This window comes from Rhinopithecus roxellana, chromosome 3, assembly GCF_007565055.1.
Source record: "Rhinopithecus roxellana isolate Shanxi Qingling chromosome 3, ASM756505v1, whole genome shotgun sequence".
Classification (NCBI taxonomy): domain Eukaryota; kingdom Metazoa; phylum Chordata; class Mammalia; order Primates; family Cercopithecidae; genus Rhinopithecus; species Rhinopithecus roxellana.
Window position 1 is genome coordinate 157436626 of NC_044551.1, and position 17257 is coordinate 157453882.

Genomic DNA, 17257 nt, shown 5'->3' on the forward strand with positions numbered 1-17257 from the left:
ACTCAGTAATGGGATTGCCAGGTCAAATGGTATTTCTAGTTCTTGATCTTTGAGGAATCGCCACACTGTCTTCCACGATGTTGAACTAATTTACACTCCCACCAACAATGTAAAAACATCCCTATTTCTCCACAGCCTCACCAGCATCTGTTGTTTCTTGACTTTTTAATAATGCCATTCTGACTGGTGTGAGATGGTATCTCATTGTGGTTTTGATTTGCATTTCTCTAGTGATCAGTGATTTTGAGCTTTTTTCCACATGTTTGTTGGCTGCATAAATGTCTTCTTTTGAGAAGTGTCTGTTCATGTCCTTTGCTCACTTTTTGATGGGGTTGTTTGTATTTTTTTCCTTGTAAATTTGTTTAAGTTCCTTGTAAATTCTGGATATTAGACTTTTGTCAGATGGGTAGATTGCAAAAATTTTCTCCCATTTTATAGGTTGCCCGTTCACTCTGATGATAGTTTCTTTTGCTGTGCAGAAGGTCTTTAGTTTAACTAGATCCAATTTGTCAATTTTTGCTTCTGTTGCAATTGCTTTTGATGATTTCGTTATAAAATCTTCGCTCATGCCTAGGTCCTGAATGGTGTTGCTTAGATTTTCTTCTAGGGTTTTTATGGTTTTGGATTTTATATTTAAGTCTTTAATCCATATTGAGTTAATTTTTGTAAAAGGTGTACGAAAGGGGTCCAGTTTCAGTTTTCTGCATATGACTAGCCAGTTTTCCCAGCACTATTAATTAAATAGGGAATTCTTTTCCAACTGCTTGTTTTTGTCAAGTTTGTTAAAGATCAGATGGTTGTAAATGTGTGGTCTTATTTCTGAGATCTCTATTCTGTTCCATTGGTCTGTGTATCTGTTTTGGTACCAGTACCATGCTGTTTTTGTTACTGTAGCCTTGTAGTATAGTTTGAAGTCAGGTAGCGTGATGCCTCCAGCTTTGTTTTTTGCTTGGAATTGTCTTGGCTATATGGGCTCTTTTTTGTTCCATATGAATTTTAACGTCATTTTTTCTAATTCCGTGAAGAATGTCAATGGTAGTTTGATGGGAATAACATTGAATCTATAAATTACTTTAGGCAGTATGGCCATTTTCATGATATTGATTCTTCCTGTTCATGAAGATGGAATGTTTTTCCATTTGTTTGTGTCCTTTCTTATTTCCTTGAGCAGTGGTTTATAGTTCTCCTTGAAGAGGTCCTTTACATCCTTTGTTAGCTGTATTCCTAGGTATTTTATTCTCTTTGTAGCAGTTGTGAACGGGAGTTCATTCATGATTTGGCTCTCTGCTTGTCTATTGTTGATGTACAGGAATGCTTGTGATTTTTGCACATTGATTTTGTGTCCTGAGACTTTGCTGAAGTTGCTTTTCAGCTTAAGGAGCTTTTGGGCTGAGACAATGGGGTTTTCTAGATCATGTTGTCTGCAAACAGAGACAATTTGACTTCCTCTTTTCCTATTTGAATACCCATTATTTCTTTCTCTTGTCTGATTGCCCTGGCCAGAACTTCCAACACTATGTTGAATAGGAGTGGTGAGAGAGGGCATCTTTGTCTTGTGCTGCTTTTCAAGGGGAATGCTTTTGGGTTTTGCCCATTCTGTATGATATTGGTTGTGGGTTTGTCATAAATGTCATAAATGGCTCTTACTATTTTGAGATATGTTCCATCAATACCTACTTTATTGAGTGTTTTTAACATGAAGGGATGTTGAAATTTATCAAAGGCTTTTTTGGCATCTTTTGAGATAATCATGTGGTTTTTGTCATTAGTTCCATTTATGTGATGAATTATGTTTATTGATTTGCGTATGTTGAACCAGCCTTGCATCCCAGGGATGAAGCAGACTTGATCATGGTGGATAAACTTTTTGATGTGCTGCTGGATTCAGTTTGCCAGTATTGTATTGGGGATTTTTGTATCAGTGTTCATCAGGGATACTGGGCTGAAGTTTTCCTTTTTGGTTGTATCTCTGCCAGGTTTTGGTATCAGGATGGTACCTCTGTCCAGTTCTGTGCACTTGCTGGAGAGGTGTTGTGATCATTTGGAGAAGAGGCACTCTGGCCTTTTGAGTTTTCAGCATTTTTCCGCCACAGACTGTGTACTGCACCATGGGGATTACCTCTTGGAACCAAGCTGTCATGTCCCGCTCCAGGAGGGGAAAAATGTGGTCTAGAGCTGTAGTGATGGCTGCCACCCTCCCCGCTGCCCCCAGTTCAATGTCTTAGATGGCTAGCAGCCTGAGTAATGTTTGCCATCCCTCCTGCAGGGAGCTCAGTTTTCTTAGGCAGCTGACAGCTGCAGTGATGGCTGCCATCTTTCCCCCTGGGAGCTCAGATGGCTTAGACAGCAGGCAGCTGTTAGTCTTAGGCAGATTCCAGCAGAGTGGCTGTTGAGAGTCTGTGCAGCTCTGTGGTTGGGACCCAAGGCCCTGATGATGTGGGCTCATAAGTGGAATCTTCTGATCTGTGGGTTGCACAGATCTGTGAAAAAGCATGGTTTCCCAGGCAAGGTAGCATGCTCATTCACCACCTTCTTTGTTGCGGGTGGGGTTTGCCCTTGCTCCATGTGGACTGACGCACCACCCTGCCTTTTCTTGCTCTTTGTGGGTCACACCAACTGCCTAGTCAGTCCTGATGATAGAACCTGGATACCTCGATTGCCAGTGCAGGATTCACATGCTATTTTGTTTCTTCTCAGTGGGAGCCTCTAACTGCTGCTGCTTCTAGTTGGCCATCTTGGTCCTGCCAAGCTCAAGACACTTTTATAAGGGATGATACCAGTCATTTAGTCCATCTCTAAAGATCTGACGGTCCTAAGAATTTAACCATGTCAATGAAGAATTGTTTACATTATTAACTGAAGGGAAATGGATGCTCTTTAAAGACTTTTTAAGATTGGGAAATAAAGAAAAGTCAGAAATAATCACATTGGGGCAGGGCATGGTGGTGCACACTTGTAATCCCAGAACTTTGGGAAACCGAGGCAGGCGGATCACTTGAGGTCAGGAGTTCGAGACCAGCCTGGCCAACATGGTGAAAATCCATCTCTATTAAAATATAAAAATTGCCTGGGCAAGATGGCACACACCTGTAATCCCAGCTACTCAGGAGGCTGAAGCAGGAGAATCACATGAACCCGGGAGGTGGAGGTTGCGGTGAGCTGAGATCGTGCCACTGCACTCCAGCCTGGGCGACAGAGTGAGACCCTGTCTCGAAAAAAAAGAAAAAGAAAAAAAAGAAATAACCAAATTGGGACTGTACGGTGGATGTCCAGTGATTTTCCACGTCAGAATTCTTGCGAAATTGCCCTTGTTTGATGAGAGGAATGAACATGAGCATTGTTGTGGTGGAGAAGAACTCTATAGTGAAGCTTTCCTGGTTATTTTTCTGCTAAAGCTTCACTTTCTTAAAATATTATTTGGCCCTCTAGAAAGTCAACAAGCAAAATGCCTTGAAGATCCCCAAAACCTGTTGTCATGACCTTTGCTTTTTTTTGTGTGTAGGGACCTTTGCTTTTAACCAGCCTGCTTTTACTTTGACTAGATCATTTACGCCTCTTGGTAGCATTGCTTTGATTGTGCTTTGTCTTCAAGATCATACTGCTAAAGCCATGTTTCTCTCCTGTTACAATTCTCCAAAGAGAGTATTCAGAATCTTGATCCCATTGTTTAAAATTTCCATGGAAACTCAGCTCTTATCTGCAGCTGATCTGGGTGCAATGGTTTTGGCACCCATTGAGCAGAAATTTGCTCAACTTTAATTTTTTAGTCAGAAGTATGTAAGCTGAACCATTTTGGATGTCTATGGTATTTCCTATTGTATCTGCTGTTAATTATTGGCCCTCTTCAATTATGTTATGAACAGGACTAATTTTTTTCTTATAAAATGATATGGATAGCCTGCCACCACAGGGTTTATCTCCTACATCATCTTATCCCTTCTTAAAACGAGTTATCCATTTGTACACTACTTATTTCTTTGAGGCATTGTCCTCATAAACTTTTCATAAAGTGTCAATGATTTCACTGTTTTTCCACCCAAGTTTCACCATAAATCTGATGTTTGGTCTTGCTTCAATTTTAGTAGAATTTATGTTGCTCTAATAGGGAGTCTTTTCAAATGGATGTCCTATCCTTCTTTGTGGCTTAAACTAGATCCTGCTCAGACATATTATAACAAGTTAATACAAGTTTATTTTGATGCAAACTTTTTAAAATTCATGCATCATTTTTTCATAGTATGCATTTTTCATGAACTTTTTGAAGACCTCTTGCATTTTCTGGGAGAGATTTGTATTGGTGTTATTTTTTAAATTGGAAAAATTTTTTTACCTAATACAATGTATTTTTTTTTTTTATTTCTTTGAGACATCATTTTTGACTCATGGATTATTTAGAGATATGTTAGCATCCAAGTGTTAGAATATTTTTCTTTTTTTTTTTTTTTTGAGACAGAGTCTCGCTCTGTTGCCCAGGCTGGAGCACAGTGGCATGATCTTGGCTCATTGCAAGCTCCGCCTCCCAGGTTCACGCCATTCTCCTGCCTCAGCCTCCCGAGTAGCTGGGACTACAGGCGCCTGCCACCATGCCCGGCTAAGTTTTTTTTTTTTTTGTATTTTTAGTAGAGATGGGGTTTCACTGTGTTAGCCAGGATGGTCTCGATCTCCTGACCTTGTGATCCACCCGCCTCGGCCTCCCAGAGTGCTGGGATTACAGGCATGAGCCACCATGCCCGGCCCAAATATTTTTCTTTTATCTCTATGTTATTAATTTCTCCTTTGATTCCATCGTGGTCTCAGAACACACTCTGTATGATTTCATTTACTGAGGCTTGTTTTATGACTCAGGGCAAGATGTGTTTTGAAATATGTTCCACTGGCACTTGGAAGAGTGTATTTTATAATTTTTTTTTTTTTTTTTTGAGATGATGGAGTCTCTCTCTCTCTCTTTTTTTTTTTTTTTTTTTTTTTTTTTTTTTTTTTTTTTTGACAGCGTCTCACTCTGTTGCCCAGGCTGGAGTGCAGTGGCATGATGTTGGCTCACTGCAACCTCCACCTCCCAGGCTCAAGTGATTCTCTTGCCTCAGCCTCCCAAGCACCTGGGATTACAGGCATGCACCACCACACCTGGCTAATTTTTGTATTTTTAGTAGAGACAGGGTTTCACCGTGTTGGCCAGGCTGATCTCGAATTCCTGACCTCAAGGGATTTGCTTGCCTCACTGTCTCAAAGTGCTGGGATTACAGGTGTGAGCCACTGTGCTCAGCCTGTGATTGTTGAATAGTGTGTTCTATAAATGTCAATTAGTTTCCATTGGTTAGTGATGTTGCTGAGTTCTTCTATATTCTTGCTGATTTTCTCTTTAGTTGTTCTGTTATTTGTTGAGAGAGAAGTGTTGACGTCTCTAATTATAATTGTGGATTTATCTGTTTCTCCTTTTAGTTCTATGAGATTTTGTTTCACAGCCCTGTTGTTTGGTGCATACCCATTTAGGGTTGCCATGTCTTTTTGGTGGATTGACTCCTTATCATTTATAATTTTCCTCTCTCTCTCTTTTTCTTGTTTTTTGTTTTTTTGTGGGATCTTGGCTCACTGCAAGCTCCGCCTCCCAGGTTCACGCCATTCTCCTGCCTCAGCCTCCTGAGTAGTTGGGACTACAGGCGCCCACCAGCACGCCTGACTAATTTTTTATATTTTTAGTAGAGATGGGGTTTCACTGTGTTAGCCAGGATGGTCTCGATCTCCTGACCTCATGATCCACCTGCCTCAGCCTCCCAAAGTGCTGGGATTACAGGTGTGAACCACCGCGCCCAGCTTCTCCTGAAACAGGGTCTTACTCTGTCATCAGACTGGAGTGTAGTGGTGCGATATGGGCTCACTGCAACCTCCGCCTCTCAGGATCAAGCGATTCTCTTGCCTCAGCCTCCCAAGTAGCTAGGATTACAGGCATGCATCACTACCACCTGGCTCATTTTTGTATTTTTAGTAGAGATGGAATTTCATCATGTTGGCCGGGCTGGTCTTGAACTCCTAACCTCAAATGATCCACCCGCATTGGCCTCCCAAGTTGCTGGGATTACACGCATGAGTCACTGCTCCTGGCCTAATTTTCCTCTATATCCCGGTAGTTTTCTTTGTCCTGAACTCTATTTGATAGATACTTCTGCTTTCCTTTGATCACTTCTGACTAAAAAATTAAAGTTGAGCAAATTTCTGCTCAATGGGTACCAAAACCATTGCACCCAGATCAGCTGCAGATAAGAGCTGAGTTTCCATGGAAATTTTAAACAATGGGATCAAGATTCTGAATACTTTCTTTGGAGAATTGTAACAGGAGATGAAACATGGCTTTAGCAGTATGATCTTGAAGACAAAGCACAGTCAAAGCAATACTACCAGGAGGTGTAAATGGTCTAGCCAAAGTAAAAGCAGGCTGGTCAAAAGCAAAGGTCCCAACATACACAAAAAGCAAAGGTCACGGCAACAGGTTTTGGGGATGCTCAAGGCATTTTGCTTGTTGATATAGCTTTTACATTTTTTATTTGAATCTCCCTGTATTTTTATATTTCGAGTGAGATGCTTGTAGGCAGCATGTAATTGGGTCTTTTTTTTAACTCACTTTGTCAGTTTTTTTTCTCTTTCTCTTTCTTTTTCTTTCCTGTCCTTTTTTTTTTTTTTTTTTTTTTTTTGAGATGGAGTCTCGCTCTGCCACCCAGGCTGGAGTGCTGTGGCCGGATCTCAGCTCACTGCAAGCTCCGCCTTCCGGGTTCACGCCATTCTCCTGCCTCAGCCTCCCGAGTAGCTGGGACTACAGGCGCCCCCCACCTCGCCTGGCTAATTTTTTTGTATTTTTTAGTAGAGACGGGGTTTCACCATGTTAGCCAGGATGGTCTCGATCTCCTGACCTCGTGATCCGCCCGTCTCGGCCTCCCAAAGTGCTGGGATTACAGGCTTGAGCCACTGCGCCCGGCCGTCCTTTTCTTTTCTTTTCTTTTTCTTTCTTTCTTTTTTTTTTTTGGAGACAGGGCTTTGTTCTGTCACTCAGGCTAGAGTGCAGTGGTATGGTGTCGGCTCACTGCAGCCTTGATCTCTCAGGCTCAAGTTGTCCTCCCACCTCACTCTCCTGAGTAGAGGAAAGAATGATTTCATTCTTTCCACTTAGGAGGAAAGAATGATTTCATTCTTTCCACTTAGGAGGAAAGAATGATTTTGAGGACCAGGCCCAAGGCCCTGCTGGCATGTGAAGCCTTGGGACACTGCTCCCAGGATCCTGACTGCTTTGGCTCCAGCTGGAGCCCAAAGGGCCACAGGTATAGCTCTGGCCACTGCGTTGGAGAGTTCAGGCCACCATAAACCTTGTTGGCTTCCACATGGTGTTAAGCCTGTAGGTACACAGAATGCAAGTGTGAAGGAGGCTTGGCAGCTTCCACCTAGATTTCAGAGGATGTATCAGAAAGCCTGGATGCCTAGGCAGAAGCCTGCCCTAGGATGGAGCTCCCATAAAGAACTACTAGAGCAATTCCCAGGAGAAATGTGGAGCTGGAGCTCTCCCACCGAGTTTTCACCGGCATATTTTCTAGTGGAACTGTGGGAAGGGGGTCACCATCCTCTAGATCCGAGAATAATCTAAGCTGCTGCAAGCCACCAGCAGCTTGCACCCTGAGCCTGGAGAAGCTTCAGGCATTCAATTCCAAGCCATGATATCAGCCATGGGAGTTGCACCCTACAAAGCCATGGAGGTGGGGCTGCTCAAGGCCTTAGGAGTCTGCTCTGTGCACCAGTGTGCCTTGGGTGAAGGACATGGAGTCAATAATTATTTTGGAGCTTTAAGATTTAATATCTGCCCTGTGTGGTTTCAGTCTTGTGTGGGACCTGTTCCTTTCTTTTATCTGTTTTCTCCCTTTTAGAATGGGAATGTTTACCCAATGCAATGCCTGTACTACCATTGTATCTCTTTTTTTTAATCTTACAGGCTCATAGGTAGAAGGAACTTGCTTTGAGTCTCAGATGGGACTTGGGAGTTTTGATTGAGTTGATGCTGGAACAAGTTAAGATTTTGGGAGAACTATTGGTAAGGAATGATTGGATTATGCAACGTGAGAAGGACATGAGATTTGGAGGGCTGAGGTGGAATGATATGGTTTGGATATTTGGCTCCTCTGAATCTCTTGTGGAAATGTGATCCCCAGTGTTGGAGGTGGACCTAGTTGTGGGTGTTTGTGTCATGGGGGCAGATTCCTTATGAATGGCTTGGTGCTTGGTAATGAGTGAGTTACCACTTTATGAGTTCACATGAGATTTTCTTTTAAGAGTGTGGCACCTCCTCCCTCTCTCTCTTGCTTTCTTTCTTTCTTACCATGTGATATGCTGGCTCCCTCTTTGCTTTCAGTTGTGATTGGAAGCTTCCTGAGGCTCTCACCAAAAGCAGATGCTGGCACTATGCTTCTTACATAGCCTGGAGAACCATGAGCCAAGTAAACCTCTTTTCTGTATAGATTACCCAGCCTCAGATATTCCTTTATAGCAATGCAAAATGGACTAATGCACCACCCCAGCAGAGAGCGGGAGGTGGCAGGGTGTTATTTTCTGCATAGGGGTACTAGTCCAGGCTGCCCACATGGTCTCCTCTGATACCACAGCTGTGGAGCATGTTAGCAGTTGGGGGAATGAAAGTCTCAGTTTCATTTTTTGGCCTGATCTGATACCACCAGAAGTAATGGGTTTCCTCATTAACAGCTTTGCAAGAGTGTAAATCTAGATTCCCCAGTCAACTTTTGCTGGTGTGGGGCCACAGTGTTTTTCTGTGGTGATTATCTGGAGCAAATGATTATCTAGGAGCTTTTTGTCTTGCTAGGCTGCCTATTTCTTGGTCCTTGGTCTAGAAAGAGCATGCTTTTTATTTTTTGAGCTTTTTGCATCAGTACCTAATAATGTTTCTGGCTGTTGGCTTCTTCAGGTCCAAGTCTGGAATAGATAAGCCAAAAACCCAGAGAGTTCACCACTGTGTCATTCTTCAAAATGTATAACTCATTAAAGTATTTTGCATTTCCAAATGTTGACAATGTTCTCTAAATCTACTAAGCTTTAGAATGTTTCCAAGTTCAAAGTTTGCTTCACTTTTGGACTAAGAGAATATTCATGTTTTTTTTTTTTGTTTTTTGTTTTTTTTTTTTTTAATATGGAACGCTTCACAAATTTGCGTGTCATCCTTGCGCAGGGGCCATGCTAATCTTCTCTATATCGTTCCAATTTTAGTATATGTGCTGCTGAAGCGAGCACTATTCATGTATTTTATATTGCTCCATCTTTTGTAATAAAGCAATTACTACATTGAACTGTTAAAATATATAAACGACTTGTTAAAAATAAAATAGCTCCATGTTTTATCTGTATCTTAATTATCAAGTAAACAAGGATTTAGGCTTTCTGATTATGAAGACATACGGGATTAAATAATCCTTATTCACATTTATATTCTTAACTATTCTTAGTACTTAAAATATAAACATTATGGCTCTTCCTTTAAAAAAATAACTAGTGATAGCTTATTCTGATCACATTTCTTAGTCAAACTAAGATGTAGCTATGGGATTCTGACTATGAATTGGACTGAAATTGAAAGAGAGGTTTATTAATAAGTAGGTTATTCTCAAATTATTTTTAAATCTATCTTTGCATTAGATTTACATTTTTCTTTTGACTATGGACTCTATTAAGACTCTCCGTATGTGTCTCTGATATTGCGATTCAATATCCATATGATTTTTGTTGTAATATGACAATGTTTGGTCTCGATAAGAAAAAAGCATGGCTGAAAATTTAACATAGGAATAAAAGAGCTAGTGGACACTGATTCAGTTAGGAGTACTGACTTCTGGAAGTTAGAGTTATAAGTTCAATATGTAGGTCATTATGTTATATAACAAGCAACAAAGGAAAATGTCACAAATATCTTTATTCTAACAGTTAAAGTATCAGAAAATGATGAAGTTGTTCATACGACGTTAAAGGAATTTTACATGTGTTCAGAAATTTTCCAAAATGTCATCTGTAAGTACCTGATAACTATATATACATGTGCATATGTATGTGTGTGTGCATAATATCATTTAAAAAATAAACACCCAAGCTATGCTAGAATAAGGTAAATCATATCAGTCAAAGTACCTTATTTTAAAACTTTGACATTCAGTTGCAAATATTTAATAATAAAAATATATGAGCTGATAAACTGTTTTAAATAAAATGATGTAAGGAGAGGTTAAGTATATCTTAAAGTTTCTAATTCAATTGTAATATGTTTGTAATCATTACCAAAGGAAAATACTGGATTACACACTCTCCAATGATATTTGAAATGTCCTGGGTCTTCAAAGGACATAAAATTGAAAATGATTGCATTGAATAAATTGCAGACGGGTATAGAGGTTGCATTTTGAAAATCAATGAATGGATCTAAAATTTACATTGGCCACATGATGTCGCTGTACACCACAAAGTCTTGTCAAAAGGAGCTACTGATCACTAAAAGTAAAGGAGGAAGCTCCATTTTGTCACCGCCTGAAAGAAGACAGAAACGGTAAAGAGATAAATGATTGGAAGTATTAGATAAAAATAGCATGATTTTGAAGTAAGGGGAGGGCATAAAAAAGGTGTAGTCCTTTTGCAATGGTGTTTTCTAGGAGAGGAGGCCTGGGAGCCCAGGATCTGCTTCTTTCGCTTCTGCTCCTCGCAACCTGGGAGGTGGGGAGCGGCCAGCTCCACTACTCGATCCCGGAGGAAGCCAAACACGGCACCTTTGTTGGCCGCATTGCTCAGGACCTGGGGCTGGAGCTGGCGGAGCTGGTGCCGCGCCTGTTCCGGGTGGCGTCCAAAACACACGGGGACCTTCTGGAGGTAAATCTGCAGAATGGCATTTTGTTTGTGAATTCTCGGATCGATCGCGAGGAGCTGTGCGGGCGGAGCGCGGAGTGCAGCATCCACCTGGAGGTGATCGTGGACAGGCCGCTGCAGGTTTTCCATGTGGAGGTGAAGGTGAAAGATATTAACGATAATCCACCCGTCTTCAGAGGCAGAGAACAAATAATATTTATTCCTGAATCTAGACTCCTGGATTCGCGTTTTCCGATAGAAGGAGCTGCTGATGCAGATGTTGGTGTTAACGCTCTTCTAGCGTACACCCTCAGCCCGAGTGATTATTTCTCTTTGGATGTACAGGCAAGTGATGAATTGAGTAAATCTCTTTGGCTTGAATTGAGAAAATCTTTGGATAGAGAAGAAACACCAGAACTTCGCTTATTACTGACAGCCACTGACGGGGGTAAACCGGAGCTGCAAGGTACAGTTGAGCTGCTGATCACTGTCCTCGACGTTAATGATAACGCCCCACTGTTTGATCAGGCCGTATACAGAGTCCACTTATTAGAAACTACAGCAAATGGAACATTAGTGACCACATTAAATGCCTCCGACGCTGACGAAGGTGCAAATGGTGAAGTCGTCTTTTCCTTTGACAGTGGTATTTCTCGTGACATTCAAGAAAAATTCAAAGTTGATTCCAGCTCAGGAGAAATCAGGTTAATTGATAAACTGGATTATGAAGAAACAAAATCCTACGAAATTCAAGTAAAGGCAGTTGATAAAGGAAGTCCTCCGATGTCAAATCACTGCAAGGTTTTGGTGAAAGTGCTGGATGTAAATGATAATGCTCCGGAACTGGCGGTCACTTCGTTGTATTTGCCTATCAGAGAGGACGCTCCACTCAGCACCGTCATCGCCCTCATCACCGTGTCTGACCGTGACTCAGGTGCCAACGGGCAGGTGACTTGCTCCCTAATGCCCCATGTCCCCTTCAAGCTGGTGTCCACCTTCAAGAATTACTACTCGTTAGTGCTGGACAGCGCCTTGGATCGCGAGAGCCTGTCGGTCTTTGAGCTGGTGGTGACCGCGCGGGACGGGGGTTCGCCTTCGCTGTGGGCCACAGCAAGCGTGTCCGTGGAGGTGGCCGACGTGAACGACAACGCGCCAGCGTTCGCGCAGTCCGAGTACACAGTGTTCGTGAAGGAGAACAACCCGCCAGGCTGCCACATCTTCACGGTGTCTGCGCGGGACGCGGACGCGCAGGAGAACGCGCTGGTGTCCTACTCGCTGGTGGAGCGGCGGGTGGGCGAGCGCGCGCTGTCGAGCTACGTGTCGGTGCAGGCGGAGAGCGGCAAGGTGTACGCGCTGCAGCCGCTGGACCACGAGGAGGTGGAGCTGCTGCAGTTCCAGGTGAGCGCGCACGACGCGGGCGTGCCGCCTCTGGGCAGCAACGTGACGCTGCAGGTGTTCGTGCTGGACGAGAATGACAACGCGCCGGCGCTGCTGGCGTCTCGAGTGGGTGGTACTAGCGGTGCAGTCAGTGAGCTGGTGCCGCGATTGGTGGGCGCGGGTCATGTGGTGGCGAAGGTGCGCGCAGTGGACGCCGACTCCGGCTACAATGCGTGGCTGTCCTATGAACTACAGCCGGCGGCAGGCGGCGCGCGCATGCCGTTCCGCGTGGGGCTGTACACGGGCGAGATCAGCACTACTCGTGTTCTGGACGAGGCTGACTTGTCGCGCTACCGCCTTCTGGTGCTGGTGAAGGACCACGGTGAGCCAGCGCTGACAGCCACGGCCACTGTGCTTGTGACGCTGGTGGAGAGCGGCCAGGCTCCAAAGGCCTCTTCGCGGGCGTCGGTGGGTGTCGCGGGCCCAGAGGCGGCGCTGGTGGATGTTAACGTGTACCTGATCATCGCCATCTGTGCGGTGTCCAGCCTGCTGGTGCTCACACTGCTGCTGTACACGGCGCTGCGGTGCTCAGCGCCGCCCACCGAGGGTGCATGTGCGCCGGGCAAGCCCACTCTGGTGTGCTCCAGCGCGGTGGGGAGCTGGTCGAACTCACAGCAGAGGCGGCAGAAGGTGTGCTCTAGCGAGGGCCCACCCAAAACGGACCTCATGGCCTTCAGCCCAGGCCTACCTCCAAGTCTTAACCCGTCAGAAAGAAATGAACAACCAGAAGCAAATTTGGATCTTTCTGGTAATGTAAGTCCAACTTTCGAGTTTTGGCTTTAAATAGTTTTCACATTTAACTTGTCTAATCATCTTTTCAAATATCACTTTAAAACAATGTCTTCAAGGTGTTCACTAACGTTGAAATAAATGGTACAATTGAATGTAGATATCCTATTAATGCCAATTTTGTCTCGAATGGAACTAGAAAGCAAAGAAAAATGTAGGGACAAATTGTCATATTTCTTGATTATTTAAATCAAGAAATACGGCCTGGTCAAACAGTGGGGCGTTATCATTAACGTCGGGGATGGTGATCAGCAGCTCAGCTGTACCCTGCAGCTCCGGTTATTTCCGACAGGTTAAAAAAAGCTACAATACAAGGTACAATATAAGGTAACGTTGATCATATTTAACACAAGATCTCAAAGTAGTAAAATAACAGTGATATATTCAGGGTAACTTATTATGTTATCTTTTCTTGTAAAATGTCAAGCCCCGGACAAACAATTCTAGACAAAGTTACAGAAATCATCTGCCTTTCCTTTACGTGGGTAAGTTTCAAAGTGAACAATAAACTGAATAGTTTTAAGCAAATGTAATTTAAAATACATTTAATTGGCCAGGGGCGGTGGCTCATGCCTGTAATTCCAAAACTTTGGGAGGCCGAGGTGGGCAGATCACCTGAGGTCAGGAGTTTGAGACCAGCCTGGACAACATGGTGAAACCCTGTCTCAACTAAAAATACAAAAAAATTGGCCAGGCATGGTTGGGGGGCGCCTGTAATCCCAGCTTCTGGGGAGGCTGAGGCAGGAGAATCGCTTGAACCTGGGAGGTGGAGGTTGTAGTGAACCGGGATCACACCATTGCACTCTAACCTGGGCAACAGAGTGAGACTCCGTCAAAACAAAAACAAAAACAAAAACAAACCAAAACCGACCAACCAACCAACCAAACAAAAACACCATTTATTGGGCGATTTGTTTAATTTCTTTATGAAAACATACAACCACGACTTCATTGTCGTTGTGAACAATTTCCTGATGCCATTAGCCTTGAGTTCCCCTGGGTCTAGAAGGCTTAATATTGCATGTATTTGCTATTTTGGGGATCCAGTTAGGAAACACTTATTAAGCACCTCCCATTCCTCCCATTCACTCACAAATGTTCTAAAACCCTTTACTTTTTAGCTCATTCGATCCTTCCTACGATTTTATGAAGACTTTAGTCACATTTTGTGGATAAAGGTGCTGAGGCTCGGAAAAACTAAGTTCAGTATTATTACTAAGTTTTCTTCAAATTTCCTGAGGATATCCAAAACTTGCTTGCTGTCATACGGTTCTTTACCTTTCCTAAAATGTTTAAGGTAGCTTACAGTGGAAGAAATTTGCAAAAGCAAATTATTAAAAAATCTGCTTAAGGCCAAAGTAAAAGATCAAGAGAAAGATGGGAGTCATGATTTCAAAAATCAAGCCTAGGCTGAGTGCAAATCCCAATGCTTACCGTCCTGTAAGTCAATATAGGAGCATAAAAAATAACAATAAAAGGAAATTCTCTATACCATTTCTTCAAGAGAGAAAAAATAGCCTCTTTCTGCTACAAAATCAAAGAAGGTTTGATTACTGATGATTGTGTAAAGGTTGAGCAATATACTGGGCATCATGTTTTATAGCAGTTTTGCAAAACCCACGGAAATATCCTTGATGTAGACATCATTGTGTTTGCTAGTCATTCAGTCAAGGGCGTAATGTTAAATTTTATTTCCTATGTTTACTTCTGAAGTTACTTAAATATTAAATGAATGTATTTTTGTTTGTCAAACATTCAAACATACATGAATGTCCCATTGTGAAGACATTCTATGAGAAATTAATATAATTTGCTAGTTAAGTTTCTAGAGATTTGAGTTGATACAGAGTTGTTGCTTAGAGTATTGTAAAAAAAAAAATAGGCTGTAAGCATGTTCTATAACTTTTAATATATTATCATACTCAGCCTTTTGGCAAGAATCAGAAAAAAAAAATCTTAGGATCATGTTGCCAAGAAAATGTCCCAGTTCCTCAAAATATGAGACAAACTTTGTAGGATTATAAAATTGGAAAAAATAGATCAGAAAATCACAAAATAATTTCTCTTTCCAATTCACATTACTATGTCCCCAGAGCTTCATTTGCTAACAATATTAATGTCCAGGCTTAGAATTGCCTTTAGATACATTCAATATTTCTTTATTTAGTTTTCTAGGTTAGTTGATTTTATTAACTTGAAAGTGAATCACAAATAATAGTGAATTACTATTAAACCAAAATAAATGGGTGTAGGAGTACAAAATTTGAAAAGTAATTTTATGAAAAGGTAATTCTAGAATGGAGGAAAAGATGATTGTGGAGTGGTATTGTCACTTAGTATTTATTTTAATGTAAATATGAATGGATTTCCCATTGGTAGTTAAAGTTCTTCCTCCATTCCAAATCTTCATATAGTTAACACAACTTTCAATAGGCTTATCTTTCTTCATGAGATTTCTTCCACAAACTAGTAAGGTATCATTTGAGGGACCTTAGAGGCTTGTGGTCAGTGAAGGATGCAAATAGATGAAAATGAGAAATGGTTTGTGTTGGTAGCCACTACCAATATTCCTCTGAGAATGCTGGAGGATTTCATTTTTTTGTTGTTTTCAAGTAGCACGATTGCATGATTTCCTTTGGCCAATGAAATGTGAATGGTGTGTCACTTCCAAGCAGAATTATGTAACTGCCAGTGAAAGACTCTTCTGCTGTCTTTTCTTGTTACAGCAATTACATAAGCACTGGTTGATACTGAGATGCCATAAAGTCAAAGCAATCCAGGATTCTGAGCCAACATGTGGAGAAAAGCTGTCATAGGAAGTCCCCAAAAACTACAAAGGACTCTGTAGGAGCAAGAAATAAAATTATGTTTACTTTAGAGCAAAAACTGAATGTTAACTCACAACAGCATATGTATTGGGGTCCCACTGCCATTAAGCTAATATGAACAGAACAAATTTTAAGAGGAGGGCATTTTTTTTTACAACAGGAAATACAACTGTAGGAGAACATTATTGTTGACACTTTTTACTAAGACATCTGACCATTAAGCAGATTAGATAACTTGAATTCCATGGAAAAAATCTACTGTGTTTTGATTACTTTTTCTTAAATATAAAAGGTAGCAGAAGAAAAATAATAAGCTGAAATTTAAAATGTCATAGATATTCCTTCTTTTTTCTTGCTTAGGATCCATTCCCTTTGTTGTTTTTTTCTTCTAGGGTCTTCTAGTAGTTTTGTGAAAGACTAGGTTGAAGGTTTTGCAAGAATGAGTGCTTGGACATGTAAACGTTAAGGGACATACAGTTGCGTAGATAGGTGCAAAGGGTATAATTTTAGCAATATGGGTACTATATTAGTTTCCTTGGGCTGATGCAACAAATTACCACAGACTTGGTGGCTTGAAATAGCAGAAATTTATTCTCTTACAGAGTCTCTGTAAGAATAAATTTCTTCTTTCTTACAGAGGCCAGAAGTCCAAAATCAAGGTGTTGCCTGGGCCACATTTCTTCTGAAGACTTTAGGGGAAAATTTTTTCTTGCATCTTCCAGCTTCTGGTGGCTCTTGGCATTGCCTGGCTTGTGGCAGCATACCTCCAGTTCCTGCCTCTGTCTTCACATTTCCTTCTTTCCTGTGTTACTATATGCCTTCTCTTTTTCTGTCTTTTATAAGGGGCAACCATCATTGGATTTATGGCCTTCTTTAATCTAGGATGATCTCATATCAAGATCCTCGTCTTTGTTACAACTGCAAAGACCTTTATTCCAAATAAAGTCACTTATTTGAACCTCAGAAAAGTGATATCTTTTGGGGTATCTTTGACCCAAAACAGGTACCAAGAGATATCAAGTGCAGTGAGAGGAAGGATGATTTGCTGAGCATGGCTTCTTAGTCTCTTTTCCTCATTGTGGGGGAAATATGCTTGCATATGTGGCAACAGTATTCTATCTCCGAGGGAAGGGGGAAATATTCTATGTTCTCAGAAATCCTAAATAACAGCACAAAATGCCTCTTACACCCCCACATATGTCATTCTGAAAATCCAGTATAATTACCTTACATGATTGCAGAAATTGTCTCAAGCAAGTCATGTTTCCTGAAGCTGGCATCTGGATTCTAGGTATAATTCCTTCTATGTGTCAACAGTGGTCAATGTTGGCCAT

The 17257-nt window shown here is 41.8% G+C and overlaps 1 protein-coding gene and 1 non-coding gene across 3 annotated transcripts in view; one reads left to right on the forward strand and one right to left on the reverse strand.

Moving 5' to 3' along the window:
- Positions 1–9169: 9169 nt before the first annotated feature.
- On the reverse strand, positions 9170–9276 carry LOC115896586. Its single transcript, XR_004056506.1, has one exon. It is a non-coding gene; the product is annotated as a U6 spliceosomal RNA (small nuclear RNA).
- Positions 9277–10509: 1233 nt separating this feature from the next.
- Positions 10510–17257, forward strand: part of LOC104681778 (protocadherin alpha-C2) — a 230324-nt gene continuing 223576 nt past the window's right edge. The window contains exon 1 of one of the 2 annotated variants that reach the window (XM_010388184.2): positions 10510–13059. In XM_010388184.2, coding sequence (XP_010386486.1) covers positions 10666–13059 — 2394 coding nt within the window. In that variant the 5' untranslated portion in view covers positions 10510–10665. The remainder of the gene's footprint in view (positions 13060–17257) is intronic. The other variant, XM_010388193.2, reaches the window with a different exon arrangement.